This window comes from Bos javanicus, chromosome 22 (genome assembly GCF_032452875.1).
Source record: "Bos javanicus breed banteng chromosome 22, ARS-OSU_banteng_1.0, whole genome shotgun sequence".
NCBI lineage: Eukaryota > Metazoa > Chordata > Mammalia > Artiodactyla > Bovidae > Bos > Bos javanicus.
Window position 1 is genome coordinate 43,054,303 of NC_083889.1, and position 18,706 is coordinate 43,073,008.

An 18,706-nucleotide genomic window follows, 5' to 3' on the forward strand; every position below is an offset into this window, starting at 1 on the left:
CTGGCACACTCACCTGATTCAGTCGTGTAATTTACAAGATTCAGCCTAGCCTGACACACATTACAATCTCCCAGTAATTTCCAGGGACTTGCTTTGGACAAAGCAACAAGTAAGCTTCCCTGGGAAGGAGGAGGATCTCAGGGGCTCAAATAGAAGATAAGACTGACGCTGGCAGGCAGCCCATCCAGTGTCTTGCACCAGTCACTCCTGGTGTCACTTCTGCCCAAACAAGGAGCCCAGACTAATGGCGGATTGAGTTCTAAACATTGCTGGTCCCTCAGCCTCTTCAACGTCTGCCCGGAGGGTCCATCCTCAGCAGTACTAACAACCCAGCTCCAGGCAGTGAGGCAAGAGCCCACGTGTGATGCCTGGGGCTTTCCACTGTTATTTCAGAAGCTTCCAGAAGTCTTTCAGGCAGGGCTGTGATAAGTGACCCCTTCCTTCTTTCTAAGACTGTCATTAAAGACGCTCCACCGGACCCATCAATAAAGACACTCCACAGGAACCTGCAGGCTCTTCCTAATCACAAAGGCAGGAAATGGGGCTCAAGAGGGAGACATGCTTTCCTGATTTTGCATTTTCCTAGCACCATAGGACCACAATTACAGGGTCAAGAGAAAAGCTTGAAAATCCACTTTGCAGGTCTAGCAAAAGCAGCTCTCATGGGATTTCCCTAGTGGTCAAGTGGTTAAGAATCTGCCTGCCACTGCAGGGGACATGGGTTCAATCCCTGGTCCAGGAAGATTCCTCATGCTGTGGGGCACCGAAACTGATGTGCCACAACCACCGAGCCTGTGCTTTAGAGCCTGTGCTCTGCAACAAGAGAAGCTCACCGCAAGAAGCCCACGCACCGCAACTAGAGAGTAGCCCCCACTGACCGCAACTAGAGAAAACCCGCTCACAGCAACGAAGACCCAGCACAGCCAAAAATAATTCAATAAACAAGCAAACAAAAGAACTCTCCAGGGACTACTGGTGGTCCAGTAGTCAGGACTCTGCGCTTCTACTGCAGGGGGAGTGGGTTCCAGTGATGGTTTCTAGTGACAGGAGGAGGCAGGAGCCGTGTCCTGAAGATCTTGCCCACTCTCCTTCCAGGGCGATGGCCAGCACGTGCCCCTTTCTGGATGGCTCCACTGAGGGTGCAGCGCAGTGGCTTCTGGACATGATGCTTAGTTCAACCCATCTAATAGGGCTAATAATCTGGGATCCTTATCCCAGGAGGAAACTGTCTGTCCTCACCCGGGGCTAATAATCTGGGAACCTTATCCCAGGTCTGGGGCTTCTTCATCTGTCCCCAGTCATATCTGTCGTGATTGTCGTGACTGACTCCTCTGGGAACCTCATTAAGCTCAGAGCTCTTGGTGAATATGAGAGACTGGAACAAGCAACATGACAAATATATACTTTCTTTTCTGCTTCATTGATTTCTGCTCTCACTGTTCTGTTTCCTTCTATTTTCTCCCCACTGGGTTTGATTTACTTTTTTTCTAGCTTCTTAAGATAGAAGTTTAAATTATTTAATGTTTAGCCTTTCTTCTTTTCTAGTATTTGTATTTCAGCCTATAAATTTCCTTGTGAGCACTGCTTTAGCTGCATCCTGCAAGTCTGATGTCACATTTTCACATCTCTTATTTTTAAGACCTATATTCTGCTCTTCCTTGATATATTAAAAATAATCAGACCAAGCCCTGAATTTCAATTTAAACCACAATGTTCACCACAGAAAGTTCTCACTCTATTTCCAGAACTACTGGGTTTCAGACTCTGTAAAAAGATTTGAAAGAGTGAATATTCTGAGGAGTTTAGGTTTCCAAATGCCATAGAAGAGTCAAAAGAACAGTTTGATGACCCTTACCTTTTATTTTGGATGTATAATTTCAACTGAATAAAAACTGCAAGCATGGGACTTCCCTGCTGGTCAAGTGGCTAAGACTCCGCACTCCAACTGTACGGGGCCTATGTTGGCTCCCTGGTCAGGGAACTAGATGCCATAGGCCGCAATTAAGAGTTTGTAAGCAGCAACTAAGAGTTTGCACGCCGCAACTAAAGATTCGACATGCCACAACTGAGACCTGGCACAGCCAAACACATAAATATTAAAATAAAAAAACTGCAAACATGATTTCTGGAAATGAAACCAGTAACTCATACAAGTAAGGTCTTCTAATGCCTGTAGAACAGCCTTACTTTAAAAAACCCATTTTGGGGATTCCCCCGGTGGTCCAGTGGCTAAGCCTCCTGGATTCCAACGCAGGGGGCCTGTGTTCTGTCCCTGGTCAGGGAACTAGCCCCACATGCTGCAACCAGGAGCTCACATGCCACAACCAAAAAGATTCTGCATGCTGAAACTGAGACCTGAAGCAGCTAAACAAAAAGTAAAAACACTTCGGAAATAGATAAATAAATAATTTTAAGAAAGCAAACAAGAAACACATTTTAAAGTTTACAGAAAATCTGCCAACACTGCACTTCATTAAGAGCTTAGAAACAGAAACCACTGGCATGTTGCTGATCTAGACTTATTATATTTATTTCATGTCATTGTGGTCACTTTTACAGCAGTTTAGATTTTCAATTACATTATTGTTCACAGAATTCACAGAATTCATTAACAAACATCCAAAGGAAGGTTTTTCAGTAGCACAGCAAGATAGAAAAGAGGTGCTTTGGAGTGGAACCCGAGTCTGATTATTTAGATAGATGTCTAGAATATTATTGCTTTATTATTTTTTTTTTTTAATAATAAATTATGCCCAGGAAACCCACCCTGCCAGGGTTCTTTGTACTGCACCACCCAGGATCACGGGGACCATCACGTGACACAGGGTGCCGGTCCGATCAGCCCCCTGTGCTCCTGCTGCTCTGCAAGCTGGCTGAGGCAGACCGTGTCTTCTGCGCGTGTACTTCCTCCAGCCTGACGCGCTCCTCCACGGTCCTGCAGCTGACGGGGGCAGTCACACATGGGACGCAAAACTTCAATCAGACATAAACAAGGGCTTGGTGAAGGGGGGCTAATGCCCCTAAAACAGCCACTAACTACGCCCGGGAGAATGTCGGAAGCAACAGAAACACCTGGAATCTCAGTCTGTGAGGAACATCTTAAAGGAGATGTCCTCAGTGGTCCGATGTGGCCGCTCTGCAGCAGGAACGTGAGGACTTCTGAGGAGATTTCATGGATGGGTTTTCTTTTGTTGTTCCATGTGAATTTGCATTTTGTGAAAAAACATCTTGGAGATTTCTTCATAGCCCCTGAGGCTCTGTGGATCTATAGAGACCAGGGCTGGAGTGGGGGCTGGCTTCCTCAGGGACTGGGGTGCTCCCTCTGCATTTAGGGCAGGGTCCCTGAGAAGTGGTGGCCGCATCAGGTTCTAGAGACAGGAGTGGAGGCTGGGTGTGGAGCTCAGGCTGCGGCCGGGGCCTCAGTCCAGCTTCTTGCTGTTGTCTGTGCTGTGTACAGAAGCCAAGAAGTCGACAAGGAGCTTGGCTGTCTTCCTGGGCCTCTCCATCACCACTGAGTGCCCACAATTTTCCAGGAGCTCCACCTGGGAGTTGGCGATTGACTTGGCCAACATGTCTGCCCCGGACACATCGAGCACCTGCAGGACAAGAGAGGAAACTAGATGGAAAGGGTTCAGGTGCCCGAACGCACTCCGTGAACAGAACTCCCGTCCAGGCCTGGCAGGGGTGATTTTTTGAACCAAGTCCCTCCGGTGTTGGGGCCTGTAGCTGTCTGATGGAAGTAACCACGTGCCTCACGTTTTACTCTGCAGCTCGGTGGCAGGAGGTGTGCTGCTGCAGGGTTACTGTGCTGGAAACACAGGCCTTGCCCTGAGGATGCCCTGGTGTGGTGGGGAAGCCAGACTGGAAAGCAGACAAGAGCAGCGCGAGGTGGTAAAGACTCTGATGGGGGAGGATCCTGGGAGCTGAGAAGCCACAAGGGAGGGGGATCGTGGAAGAGGGACCCGCACAAGGGTGGGAGGATGGTGCGTGCAAGGGACAGCCGTGTGAGCAGGGAGTACATCTGGCCGTGCTGGGAGTCGGGTCTCAGTCTGAGGGCGGTGGGGAGCCTTGGGGCTGTATTAAGGACAGGGACGTGATCGGGCTGGGCCAGGAGAATGCACCCTGCAGCTGGTCCAGGGAAGGCCAAGCTGTGAGGAGGCCACACAGGAGAGATGCAAGAGGCAGACACGAATTATTACAAGCCAGAGGACTAGCTCCTGAAGGCCCTCAGGGGATCCCCGAGCTGCGTGACCTCAGACCCTGAAGTGTGTGAATAACAGCCAGTGCTTTTCCCAAGTGAAGCCCACCACTTTCCCAGGTTTTCAAACTCCCTTTCATTTCCACCTGGGTTACACCTTGCTATTACCAACTCAGTTAACTGACTTTCTTCTCCTTCAGGGTCAGATTTATATTCACCCCCTTCGCTTCACCGCTTTCACCTTCACCTCACCATCCCCCAGACCAGAGAAGGCGGCCCCTCCGCTCTGGCCTTAACGCCAAAAGCAAAATCCCAACAAATTCGAGCACTGTCTGCTTTTGAGCTTTATTCTCCCCAACCCAGACTGGTAATACTAAGATTTGCTGCCCACCAGGAAGTGGGGTGAGCAGAGCGCAGGGCACCCGGGCTGAGAAAACACAGGAAGGAACAGCTGACGGGGAGCATGACGTGATCTCGCCTCTCCCTGCTGGTCCCTGAGAGCCCAGGTCACCTTGGGGATCTGAGATGAAGCAAGGCCGTCACTGTCCCAGCTCTGGTTTCTGACTGACTAACCGCCTCCTGGCCCCACCTGAGTCCCGCGTCTCTGCTCAGGCGTCCACAGAGTCCCTTGGCTGCTGTGAAGGGGGCAGATGAGTCCTCCCTGCTCCTGACGCCCTGGTTCCCGCGCTGGGCATTCTCGGGCGCCTGGCTGATGTTGAGATGGCTGCACACCGGTGCCTCTGCCCCTCCTGCCCCCTGCGCCGGGGCACACCTGGCTTCTCCCCAGTCTCCTCTCCTGGGCCTCCCACAGTCAAGGACAGTTGAGGTGCAGCCTGACTTCCTGCCTCTGCTCACACCACACATGCGATGGGCACGTGCAGTCTGCCCAGGGCTCACAGTGGTGGCTTTCACCTCAGCGTCCACAGGGGCGCTCTCTCAACAGGGACAGCTTTGCTCCCATTTCCCTTCTCACGATGGTCAACAGCGTGAGACGACCAGATACCCTTTGACAGACAGTGTAATTCTGTCTGCCTGTGGGCCTTATAAAGGCTCCATTTCCCACCACCACCTCTTGTTTTAAACTTTTCAAGAACATTCAGTAAGATATGATTTCTAAAGAACAGCTGCAGACAAAAAGGGAGTTTCTTAAGTATAAATCAGTATTTCATTGGCAGGTTTATTATGGATGGATTGTGCCCCCTCCCCAAATTCATATGTTCAAATTCTAACAAAATGTGACTTTACTGGGAAACAGGGTCATCATGGATGTAATTAGTTAGGATGACATCATTCTGGAGCAGGGTGAACTCCTAACCTAGTATGTGGACCCCTAATCTATCGTAACTGGCGTCTTACAAAAATGAGAGGTTTCAACACAGAGATGCACAGGCACCGGGACGACATCATGCGAAGATGGAGGCAGAGGCCAGGGTGAGGCATCTACAAGGCAAGGGACACCAAAGTTCACCAGCAAACTCCCAGGAGCTCAGGCAAAGGCAGGGAACAGGCTCTGCTTCCCAGCTCCCACAAGGAACCAGTCTGCTGAGGCCTGGGTCTTGGATCATAGTCTCCAGAACCGGTGTCACAGTGTTAGTCGCTCAGTCATGTCCAACTCTTTGTGACCCCACGGACTGTAGCCCACCAGGCTCCTCTGTCCCTGGAGTTCTCCAGGTAAGAATACTGGAGTGGGTTGCTGTTTCCTTCCCAGGGGATCCACCCGACCCAGGGGTTGAACCCAGCTCTCCTGCATTGCAGGCAGATTCTATACCATCTGAGCCACCAGGAAAGCCCCCAGTGTATCTGCATGCCAGAACTGGCAGCCAACGTAACTGTGTTGTTTAAGCCTCCCAATTTGCGGTACTTGGTTACAGCAGGCCTAGCAAACTAACAGAGCCATCTGACAAAGCCTGTCAAAGAGCCCGTCAGCATTTTAAAACGCACAAAGCTTTGATCAAGCTATTCCACATCCAAGAACTGACCCTCAGATATGCTCTCACACTGCAAACACACACGTATAATGGTGCACATCAAGGTGTGGTTTAACGGCAAAAAACTGAAAATGACCTAAGTGACCATCAACAGGGCACTAATGCAGCAGGTAATGGAGTACTATGCAGCTCCCAAAAAGAACATAAAATTTTGTTTTGGGCAACAACCATTCACAGATGGTAAATCTAGAGGGAAATGTTTGATGAGGACCAAGATACCCACATGGTCTCGAAGTGCCTCCCTGCAGACTGCTTATTAGTTGCAAGTGGAGAAATAATGTCTATAATGAAGAAATCAGATGTCACAATCAATCAAAATTCCCATCACTGGGATGTCCCAGGCAGGCCAGAGGTTAAGAGGCTTCCACTGCCTAGGGCACCGTTTCAATCCCTGGTTGAGGAACTAAGATCTCACATGCCATAAAGTGCAGCCCCCAAAATAAATAACAGTTTAAAAAATTCCCACCACTGAAGGAAAGACATTCTCCTTCTGAGGATGTGAAGTCTTACTACCCATGAGATATTCTGGCCAGGGATATGTATCCCGAATTTAATCATGAGGAAACAGCCAACCAACTCAAACTGAGGAATATTTTGTAAAATAACTGGCCCACACTCTTCAAATATCACAGTGTCATGAAGGATGAAGGCAGAAAGTGGGCATCATTTTATATAAAAGGAAACTAAAAAGACAAAATACGCAGCATGTGATCCTGGCTACAGGGGCAGGAGGAGGAGCACTCTAGGAAGGACGTCACTGGAACAAGGAATCCATTTGAAATAGGGACTGTACGTTAGTTAAAAGCTATGTCATCAATGTTACATGTCCCAGGTGTGACAATGTCCTGTGATCATGTGAGATAATATTCTGGGTTGCCGTAAATACCCCTTGAAGCACTGGAGGTAAAGGGACGTGACGTAAGCAGCTCACTCCAAATGGCCCCCAAACAGATATTTCTAGACCTGCCTAGATGAGGCGGTAAATGTTAAAAAGTTGGTAGTAAGTAAGATGTGGCACATACGTATCATGGAATGACACTCAGCAATAGAAAGGAACAAACTGTTGGCATAGGCGACGATATGGATGAACCTCAGAAACATCACGCTTGAGTGGAAGAAGCCAGATGCAAAAGACCACCACTGTAAAATATCATTTTATGAAAATTTTAGATAACTAAATTCTAGACAAGACTTCAGAAACAGAAAGCAGGTCAGTGGTTGAACAGTGCTGGGGCAGGAATGGAGATGAACTGCAAGTGGGCAAGAGAGAACCTACAGGATGACAGAAGCATTCTGCACCGGGGCCGCAGTGGGGTGGGCAACAAGGTAAATTTTACAGCACGTGAACTTTTGAACAAGCAGTTAAAACTGATGAAACTGGGTAAAGGCAGATACAGGAGTACTCTGTACTACTTTTACAATTATCCTGTAAATTTGAGATTCTTTCAAAATAAAATATTTAAAGCACTAGAATGTGTGGATCTCTTCAAGCTGATATTAAATGATTTCCAAGGTACATATTTCTCATATATATGAAGCAATTAAGGTACGAAACTGTATATACTGCATGTTTGAAAATCTTATACACAACACTTCTTTATGCACACTGATAGATGCTTAGAATAGAAACAGGCAAACAACAGCCCCTGCCTGCTTTGTGACTGCAGGCTCCCGGGAGCTCTGCCTGCCATTTGCTCTGCATGTCACCATCACAACAGAAGAGCTGAATAGATGTAACAGGAACTTATCACCCACAAAGCTGCAAATATTTAATATCTGGCCCTTTTAGAGAAAGCGTGTGCCAACCGCTGCCTTGGAAAATTTAAAAGAAACACACACAAACTGTAAGTGCTGCCTTGAAGAAATGGGAACTGGGATCTAGGATGTCAAAGAGACCAAGTGTACTCTTATCCATCTTTCCGTAGTCTTACAAGGTTTCTGTACCATGTGACAGTATCTGGCTTTGAGAAAGATAATTTATGAAAATGCTTTCAAATTGTCTTACATTTTAAGAGGTCAGCGTCACTGCCCTCAACTCCCTGTGAACGCCGGCACTTGGCACCAGGTGTGCGCCACCTCTCCCTGGTATCAGAGAGCAGCCAGGCTCCCTTCATAAAGGACCACGAGTTTGTCCTTTGGAGGCTAGTGTAACTGGCACAGGCAGCCCCAGGGACACGCCACATACCTGGTCTTGTTTCCCCCAGATGATCTGCGTAGGGACCTTAATCTTGTCCATGTTCTGATGGAGGGAGTATCTCGACTTCTCACTGACGATTTCCAAAAACACTTCGTAAGGAAGGAAAATAAAGTGAGTGTGGGCTGTGCTGTGGACACCACCAAGTACAGGAATTAGATAGTGTGTATGTATATATATAGGGCTTCCCTGGTGGGTCCCTATGTATGTATAGGATATATACAGGGTATATAGTCTTTGAGTCTAAGGCACTGCGTCTTTCTTGAGGGGTCCCAGAAAACTCTCAGTCTCAGAAATGTAAGGAAGACGAGCAGGCCACCCATAAGATGTGTCACAGGCTCAGAGGTCAACACAGGGCTACTTACGCTTTCGGTAGAAGGTGTTGTGAGGGATGCGGACATCAACAAGGCCCTGCAGGATCTAGGGATAAATAACCCAAAGTCAGAAGGCGAGGGAGGATTCGTATTCTCAGGCCTCAGAAGGGTCTGGGACAAAGAGGGGAAATCAAAGGCCAGCAGTTTCGGGCATTGTCAAGGTTTGTAAGGACTGGTCTCCAAATTCCCTTGATGGCCATGCAGTGTAATGGGGACTTAGGTTCATAAGAGGCTTTTTCTTTCTCATAAGGAAGGAACTCTGGGAATAACTGTGAAGCCAAAGGACCCCGGTGGCATGTAAGCTGCCTCACCTGTGAGGAATTCTCTGCTTATCCTGAGACATAATCAGAATGAAAATAATATCAAGTAATTACTCAGTGATACCCAATATAAAACAAGGTCTATTAAAAAAAAATTAACCACTGGGGATGATGGGCCTCTTAAGCAGTGAAATCAACCACTGGGGAAGTTCTGGGAAGGCTTTCGATGTCCTGAGCTCACTGTGTGACAGGCAGGCTGTGGCGCTGCAGCACATGCCGACGGCCAGGGCTCCTGGACCTGGGAGACCGACCCAGAGAGGTGCTGCGGCCAGAGAACACGGCCCGCCTCTTCCCCACCTCAGGGTTCTGGAGGCAGGGTCCCGGGGCCACATTAGCAGCCGTCACTCCTCTCATCTCCCTAGGAATGGACTGAACCCCTTCAATATACTCTCAGGAGTCCTGCGCACTGACTGAAGTGGGAAGACCCAGTCATAACTGCTCTGGATGAAACCCACCCGCTGGAGCATCTGATTAGTCTGGAAGTGGAAGCCCAGAGGTGAGACCAATGGCAAACTGTCCCAACACGGTGCTCAGCATCAGATATTTCCTTTGTTCTACTATCCATCCTGTACCCATGCATCTCTCCATCTTGCATTCACCCATCCACCCTCCACCTCTGCTCCGCACCCCTGCCTACCCATCCATCCTGCATCTCTGACTCAGACATGCACATGTCCATCCGTGTGTCCACTTAGCCTGCAGCTACCCATCCATCCTCCATCCCTGCTTCATGCAGACATCCACCTATCCATCACCCACCCACGCAGCACCTCTGAATCACATATGCATACATCTACACATGTATCCATCTGTCCTCCATCCACCAACCCATCATCCTCCGTCTCTGCCATTTCTAGACACCCTCCCATCCATCCATGCACTCGGCCATCCATCTCTCTAAACCCCTAAATCAGTGATGTATGCACACACATCCGTTCATGCACCCCTGTACCCTGCATCTCCCCACACATCCATTCTCCATCTCTGCATTGTTCAGGCTTCCTCCCGTCCTCTGATCCATCCCCTCTATACCTAGGACCTATTTCATGCAAGCACTTTGCTGCAGGCTGGGAACAGAACAACCAAAGACACAGTCCTTGCTCTTACTGAGGTAGGAACGGAAGACGCAAGGCAGCCAACACAGTCATTACACAACATGACACAGTAGGCGGAGTGCCTAGGGGCTCCTCCCTGACTACAAGGGCAAGATTTTGGGATCTGCATTACTTTTTTCCCAGTGTCTTCACTTCTCTGATAACTCAAAACGTGGAATTTTCTAAAACCCTACTTGGTTACTCTATTCTGGAAAGAGATCAGTGCTGAGAGAGGACCAGTGTAAAGTCATGACTGAAAAGAGAACTTCATGGACAGAACATGCCACAGAATCTGATTCTGTGATGCTTCCTCAGAGATGGGCCACATCCATTAATGAGTCATGTTCACGACCTCTGCACAGAGCCCATTCTCTCAGCTCCCAGGAGGACCCATCCCACCCCAGGCAGCATCCAGCTCCTGAGACAGAGTGAGAGAATGTGCTGTTGTGAGGTCTCACTCATGGACTCTCGGTTCCCCACACTATCTCCTGCACGACCTCATTTAGACCCATGACTTTTAATACCATCCTTGGCTGATGGCTCTCATTTTACAGCGCAGGCCAGACTTCCCTCAGCCCCACTCATATTTCTAACTGTCTACATGACCCCTGCACATGATGGTGTCTCAGGGAACTTGAACTTAACACATCCAAAATGGAGCCCTTAGCAGATGCCCCAATCCCACCCTCCCTCCCCTTCCCCTACTCAGAAAACACAACCTTGGGACTTCCCTAGCAGTCCAGTGGTTAAGACTCCATGTCTCCACTGCATGGAACACAAGTTTGATCCCTAGCTGGGGAACGAGAATCCCGCGTGCCACGTGGCATGGCCAGAAAATAATAAAAAAATTTTTAAAAGGAGGAAGAAAACACTACCTTTATCCAACTAAAGTATCAGAAGTCACCTGTGACTCACATTCTCTCATCCTCCACTTTCCACTGGCCAGTAAGTCCTACCTCCTTCCTTCCAAAGCTTCTCAGATCTCATTCTCCACTACTACTATGCCGTCTACACCCTCATCCTGGAGTAACACAGCACACTAACGGGCTTCTCCGTTTCTGTCTGTGTTCCCCTACAACTCTTAAGTGTTTCTCCTACTGTATTTAGAAGAACTCCAGTCTCCTTCCCATAATCTCTTAAAAGTTCTACATGATCCAGCCTAGTGGTTCTCAAAGCGGTTCTTGGGATTATAAGACATCACACAATTTTCATAATAACACTAAATGTCGCTTGCCTTTTTCACTTTGATTCTCTCAAAAGCATGCTGATTTTCAGAGTCTACAGAATGATGGATAATGTCACCATTCTGACAGCTAATGAAATGAGTACTTGTGTATTCTTGTATTTTAAGTTCTCCTGGGGTTTAATTTCTAATGTGGTACACATCAATAGTTACAGCTTTCATAAAAAGAAGCTCGTTGGGGTTGTCAATAATTCTTAAGGGTGTTAAAAGGGCCCTGAAACTTTTTTTTTTAATGAGAATCTTTGATTCAGCCCTTGTGTACTATTCCAACCTCACCTCAACCCATTGTTTCCCTCACACTCTGGGCTCCAGTCACCCTGGCCTCTCCTTCCAGCATCTTGGACTTGACTGTTTTATGCATCCCTGCTCAGGCTGTTTTCTTACAGAGGCTTATCAAAGTTTCTCCTGCCTCTCTGTTTTCAAGCACAGCACTATCTTCATTTCCTCTAGAAAACTTACTACAGTGTGAAATTATCTGTCTTGTTAATTGACTGCTTCTCCCCCTGGCCTTCTGTCTCATTTCTTCCCCAGGGTGCCCAAGCACAGTGTTGGATACATCGCAGACATGGGACTTGCTGAATGAATGGAAGCTGAGGACAAGGAGGGAACGTTGGGGGATGCTGGCCCTGGCCACCTGAGCACTGGGCAGAGGCAGGCACACTGCCGTGGAGGCCACGGTACCTGCTGGGGCACCTTGAAGCGTACGTAGGAGCAGAGCTGCAGCATCTCACTCATCTCCTTCGGGGTGGTCGGGATCAAGGGAATCTTCTCTACGGCGGCCGACTCCTGCAGTTCTTTGAGCCGTTGCACAAATTTATTATCAGTTGAGTACTGCAGACCTGGGGGATTCAAACCAAAAAAGCTTGGCAATATATCTACCTTCTTACCAAACCCCATTGTATATAGAGAACTTCCAAAATCAGCCCAGACCTAATGTATCTTAGGTGCTTTCCACTGGTAGATTTCTTTTTAATTGGTACTGGCATCCTTGCTCAAAGTCAAAACCACAATTTGAGAAACACAGGAAAAAAATTTTCTTCTTCAGAACATCTTAAGGGCTGGCTACGCAAACTGGGAGCCCATAAGCACCTCAGCCCCTCCCCTAAGTCTCTTTCATCAGAATCTGCACTTAAGTTGCCACGGGATTCACCCGTAGGACCAAAATTAAGAAGAGTTTGAGAGTCTAGAAGACAACTTGCCTGAGCCCCTCTCACACATCTGTAAGGGTTGAGAGGAGACCTGGTGAAATGCATGACTAGAGTGGACTGACTGAGTACTCCTTCCTTCAGCCTGGACCCACTTAATAATCTCTTATTTGGGGTCAGCACATAAAATGCAGTGAAAGTTGAGTCCCCTTTGGAGCTGTCCCACACGTTGGGGCAGGAGGGCAGGAGTGCCCTCTACACAGTCCCTCTTCCTCCAGGGGACCATTAGGCAATCCTGAGCCAGAAGAGCCTTGAGACTGACCATTATTTTCTATCACCTGACACAGGACACGAGAGTTCACACAAGCTGGTCTATGAAGGGGCGTAAAATTAATTTCATTTCAAACACTCAACAAGTTTCTCGGTGTTTAACTTAGCTGAAGAGCTAGAGCTTAGAAAGAGAGGCAGTGGAAGCCACACTGTGCTAGAGAAACCTACATTTCATAAATCTCCTATATTCAGCAACTCCTCTAAATCTAACGTGCGTATCGTGCAGCTCTCATGATGCCATGGGCAGATTACATGATCTATTTCTTTTTGCTTTAAAAATAATCCTAAACTAAATGTCATGTGGTATATCCTGAATAGGATCCTGGAAAAGAAAAGGACAATTGTAGAAAAACTAATGAAATCTAAATAAAGCCTGATTTTAGTTAATAGTAATACACCCATGTTGATTTCCTGGTTGTGACAAATTTGCTGTGCTATGTAAGCTGTTAAAGGAGAGAACTGGATGAAGGGTACTATCTTTGCAACATTTCTATAAATTTAAAATTATTTCAAAGTAAAAAAAAAAGTGTATCTTTTCATTTTTACATACAAACAAATTCAATTCTAACTTTCTAATGGAAACTCAGGTATAAAACTCTTCTCTGGGCAAATCAATATACACTCAAAAAAGTCAGTTAGTCAGTTAGAGCTGACCTTCCACAAGTGATTTAAAATCTAATAACATTCCAAAGGGCTCAAATTCTTCATTTTTTCTTGCCTGAGTTGTGCAACATACGGGATCTTAGTTTCCCAACCAGGGATTGAACCCACGCCCTCTGCTTTGGAAGCACAGAATCTTAACCACTGGACCACCTGGTAAGTCCCCTCCAATTCTCAGACTGTATCATTATAAGATCAAACGACTTCAGACACAGTGCTTGGGAAAAGGAAAACCCTTTGGGAACTTGCCTTCAATTTCAACGAGCTTGCTGCTGCTGCTGCTAAGTCGCTTCAGTCGTGTCCGACTCTGTGCGACCCCATAGACAGCAGCTCACCAGGCTCCCCCGTCCCTGGGATTCTCCAGGCAAGAACACTGGAGTGGGTTGCCATTTCCTTCTCCAATGCATGAATGTGAGAGGTGAAAGTGAAGTCGCTCAGTCGTGTCCGACTCTTGGCGACCCCATGGACTGCAGCCTACCAGGCTCCTCTGTCCATGGGATTTTCCAGGCAAGAGTACTGGAGTGGGGTGCCATTGCCTTAGACCTGAAAACTTAACTTTCTGAATGAGTTGAAAGGTTTCAAAGATAAATTTAGTTATGTTTCAGTAGAAGGTGCACAAGTTCAGTTCATGGTTGGGTTCTAGTGGGTAAAGAAGGTAATGGATATGAGTCATATAAAAGAGGTAGTGAATATGAAAGGACTTCTCCAAAACCCAAGCTTGAGTTCTGGAGTCAGATAGCTTAGGGCCAGTTCCTATCCTGGCTCCAGCACTAACATAATGTGTGCCTATAAAATGGGCATACTATCCTTATCTGGACAATAATTACATAGGTAAAAAGCCACTGAGATAGGTACTGAAAATCTGGACAATTTACTATGTATAAACCATACTCCAGTAAATTACCAGCGATGAAGAGGGAAGCAAGAGAAGGAAAAAGAGAGAAACATTTTTCTTACTAACATACTATAAATTCAAGTATGAAGATTTATATACATATATATGTATATAAATTTTAAATCCAATTTTAGTGTTCATCTCAGTAGCATATATGCTAAAACTGGAACAATACAGATTCAGATCAGCATAGCTCTTGTGCAAGGATGACATGCAAACTCATGAAGTGTTCCATATTTTAAAAATTAAAAAAAAAAATCCAACTTCAGATCATAATTTCTGAGGACATGTTATAGCTCAAGTAGACATGAATACATTTAAGATCAGACACCAAAGTTTGTTGATTTAAAAAAAAGCTTGCAATGACAAAAGATCTCTGAGTTTTCAGCCAAACAAGAAAGACACATAATAACAGTACTTTCACCTCACAAGGTTATGGCAAGGATTAAATCCATATAAAGAGTTTAGCTCATAAAAATTCAATAAAATGTTAGATGTTAATATTATCATTATACTTCAAAGTATTTACATGCTGTGAAGTTTTATACACTTTTAAAATAACCAGCTCCGATTCTTTGTGGGACAAAGCTGGCTCTGTATTTTAAAGCTCAATATAGTTACAATTATGGTTATGCAACTATTGCTTGATTGTACCACTAAGGCAAACTTTTTTAGTATCTCTACAATATTGTCAAAAATATGATTCTAAAAAGACAGTCACAGCAGAAACCACCATTAACTTCTTCAGAGATTCAGCTCCCGCTGCGTCCACGTCACTCACAGGGTGATCTGAGTCTTACAACTCACCCGCAGGACACACAAGGGACAGGCTGCAGACGTCTGACGGGTAGTGAGCAGCATACACCCCAGCCACGTGGCCGCCCATGGAGGTGCCTACCAGGTGGAAGGGCTTTTTGTTCAGCTTGAGGCATTCTACAAACTAGGAAGGGAAGTGAGAAAGGGGCTTGGTTACACAACTGTGGACAATGACAATGGGGATTCCAGAGCTGAAAACTTTTGTACTTCCCATGGGGACAAGCAGAAAAGGGCTATTGATGAAAGGGGATCTGAAATCTACTAGATTATCCAGATGAGCCCTGTTACATGCATGTACTCTTCTTTACCTGACATGGGTTATTGAGGGCTCGTTGGTAAGTGTAAAATCAACAAAGATCCCTCAAATTCATGAGCCAGCAAATTTTAAAAATAAAGATCCCAAGAGTAAATATTTTCTGCTCTGGGTGCCTATTATCTCTGCTGCAACTATTCAACTCTTCTGCTGTAGCACAAAAGCAGCTAAAGACAACATGTAAATGGGTGAATGTGGCTGTCTTCCAAAGGCAACATGTAAACGGGTGACTGCAGCTGTCTTCCAATAAACAGCTTACAAAACTCAGTGGCAGATCAAATGAAGCCCACAGGCCATAGTTTGCTGACTGGCTATAATTTACAGCACTTTTCATCCATCTAAACATCCACTAATGTAACTACCTACCCATCTGTCTACCCAACCATTCACCCATCCATTCATACAGCTATCCACCCATCCATCTATTCAACCATCCAAATATCCATTCATATAACTATCTATCCATTCATCTATTCAACCATTCGACCATTCATCCAACCATCCATCCAACTTTCCCTCTATCCAATCATTCAACCAACTATCCCCTACATCTACCCATTCATCCAAAAAATATTTATTGGATATCTATTACATACAAGCAACCACGGTCAGCTGCTCAGGATACAGCGAAAGTCAAAGAAACAAGGTTCCTTGCTTCCAAGTAATATACAGTTTAAAGAGAGGAGAGGGGCAGACATTAAATAAACATCCTTGAATGGAGAAAATATTTAATGTCAACCTGAAGAGTATGAACCATTAAATTTTGAAATGGTTCATGAGCCCCATGACTTTGAAAGCTCAGTCAGACAGGGCTGAAGAAAGATACTAAATTAGAACAAAATGAAAAGATCACCCTCCCCATCCTTCACAACTAGGCAGACATGCTGTTACCGTCATCAAGCAGCTGGTAACCAAAAAAATACACTCTAAAAAAATAAACGGTCTTGAGGAATTCTAAACTCCCTTTTTGAAGAGTTGAGAAAATGAGATTGTGTTTCTCCAGAAACAGTTAAAATAGGTTGAAAGAAGTCAGCAATAAGCCCTGGCCCTCTATGGCTGACCGGGGATACCCTGGGCTGCTGCCATTTTGTTTGCAATTATGAGTCAAAACGGAACCCACGTTGACTGTTCTTCAGACTTGGGGATGCAATGGTGGCCAAGACCCACCTGGGCAGTTTTTTGGTGGAGCCTCTCTGCTTACCTGGTGTATCCTCTTGACTTGCCCATCTATGGACAGGTCATCCAGTGAGGAGCGGGTGGTGCCCTCATGCCCTGGCATGTCCACGCAGACCAGGTGCAGGTTCTTCGGGAGGAACTGGGGACACACATGACCAAAGAGTCAGAATGTGGTGTGCGGAGCATGTCTGCCCATGTTTCTGGGGAGGCTCCCCCCACTTACCAAGTGACCTGGACAGCCTCCCCGCTGGGGAGGGAGGAACCTAAACCACCCCGTGTCTTCCCCTAGTAACATCTGACATGAATAAACACTGCCAGGAGCCTTACAGACAGCAGAAGCCCCCACAGTCTAATACACAATGGGAGAGGCCTCGGGATGACTGGAAAGGGGAGAGCAGAGGTCGGGGAGCAGCTTGTGTCCTTTGCTCTTTCCTGACACCAGCTGGCAGGCCCTGCCTCCTTCTCCTTTCCCTCATCCTCTCTATGCTTATCCCAGTCTTGCAGCCACCAACTTGCCACTATTAATACACCGGGTGATTCTGTTCTCCCAGAGCCCCAGCCAGTTCCAGAGCCCACAGGAGCAACACTTCTCCTAAGAACCATGTCTGATCGCCCTAGTTCTGGTCTCAACTCTTTTTTTTTTGTTTTTTTTTTTTTTTACATTACGATCTAATTCCCTAGGTATTTTTATCCTAAACACCTTCTTCTATTTAAATATATGCCACATTTAACCAGGAATTTGAGATAGATCAGCTATCAATAAACAACTAACCAGTTATATGAAAGATGAAGAGGAAGTCAGAGGTTCATTAAAGCACGATGACTGTCCTGATACTGAACTTTGGAAATAAGAAACTAGGGGATGTGTGAGCCTTTTCGTCCTAATGGAGAGCATGCTTGGGATTAGTCAGGTACTGCTTGAGGTGGGAGCCTGGGGTCCTTCTCTGCCAGACTTCTCCCAGCCCCCATCTTCACCAGCTGTTCACTTTTACCAACTAAAGCAAACTGACACAACCAAATAAACCAGGAGAGAAATGAGTGATTTGAGAAACCATCCCAGAGAGCTGTCAGATCAAGACTGCTTCTCTAAAGGGCTAAGGAAAAGAGAAAGCAGAAATGGAAGGAAGAGAGGAGAGGAGACAGGGAGAGAGAAGGAGAAGCAGAGAAGGGAAGAAGAGGGGAATCTTGGAATATACAGAAATGACTTTTCAAAACCTGGCCTTTGATAGTCATGACAGTCCAAATATGAAGCAGAGTATCAGAAACTTTCCAAAGAAATAGTCATAAGGTGAAATCATTGGTGAGGCACTGATTTTATAAACAACATTCAGCTCAGTAAGTTCTGTCTGAAAAAGGATCTGAATAATATGCTACACTAGTTTAGGGTGCTTTGAGCCATTATACCGGGTTCCCTCTGCTCTCTACCACTGCTGATGACATCATATTTAAGTAGAACCCCCTCTCTTCTTTTTTTTTGCTGAGTGACACCCTCTGAGGAGGGAAGGCTCTGGCACTCCACCTTGACCATGCTGAGCCACATGTCCTTGTGGGCAGAGAACCCGTGGAGCATGAGGATGGAAGGTTTGTGGCCAGGCCTGCCACGGAAGGAGTAGCAGAACTGATAGTCTTCGTGGCGCACATAGCGGACCTGCATGCCCAGCGTCCTCCGCCAGTACCTGGGGACGGAAATACAGGCAAAATCAAAGTCAGCGAGCGCCAGAGAAGCAGCTTCGGGAGGCGGACTCTGTACAGCTTTACTTCGAATTAAGAGCAATGATTCTCCCAGCCCTCGTCCTCTACACAGTCACCCTCGAGGACCACTATGTCAGGCCATTCCAGAAAGTACCTTACATGAATATTCTGGTATAAATATTCCTAAGCACGCTATCAGGAAGGGAAAAGGGGGTGTTTTCTTAAGAAGCATGACACATGGAGAAGGAAATGGCAACCCACTCCAGTA

At 46.5% G+C, this 18,706-nt stretch overlaps 1 protein-coding gene and 1 non-coding gene across 6 annotated transcripts in view; one reads left to right on the forward strand and one right to left on the reverse strand.

Moving 5' to 3' along the window:
* Positions 1 to 2,509: 2,509 nt before the first annotated feature.
* ABHD6 (abhydrolase domain containing 6, acylglycerol lipase) overlaps positions 2,510 to 18,706 on the reverse strand; it is a 48,394-nt gene continuing 32,197 nt past the window's right edge. For all 5 annotated transcript variants that reach the window (XM_061397441.1, XM_061397438.1, XM_061397439.1 and 2 more), the window contains 7 exons: positions 18,266 to 18,422; positions 16,772 to 16,885; positions 15,249 to 15,381; positions 12,093 to 12,250; positions 8,746 to 8,800; positions 8,372 to 8,472; positions 2,510 to 3,596 (listed from right to left, as the gene is read on the reverse strand). In XM_061397441.1, coding sequence (XP_061253425.1) covers positions 3,420 to 3,596; positions 8,372 to 8,472; positions 8,746 to 8,800; positions 12,093 to 12,250; positions 15,249 to 15,381; positions 16,772 to 16,885; positions 18,266 to 18,400 — 873 coding nt within the window. In that variant the 5' untranslated portion in view covers positions 18,401 to 18,422 and the 3' untranslated portion in view covers positions 2,510 to 3,419. The remainder of the gene's footprint in view (positions 3,597 to 8,371; positions 8,473 to 8,745; positions 8,801 to 12,092; positions 12,251 to 15,248; positions 15,382 to 16,771; positions 16,886 to 18,265; positions 18,423 to 18,706) is intronic.
* On the forward strand, positions 14,575 to 14,682 carry LOC133235805 (U6 spliceosomal RNA). The gene has a single exon (XR_009732669.1). It is a non-coding gene; the product is annotated as a U6 spliceosomal RNA (small nuclear RNA).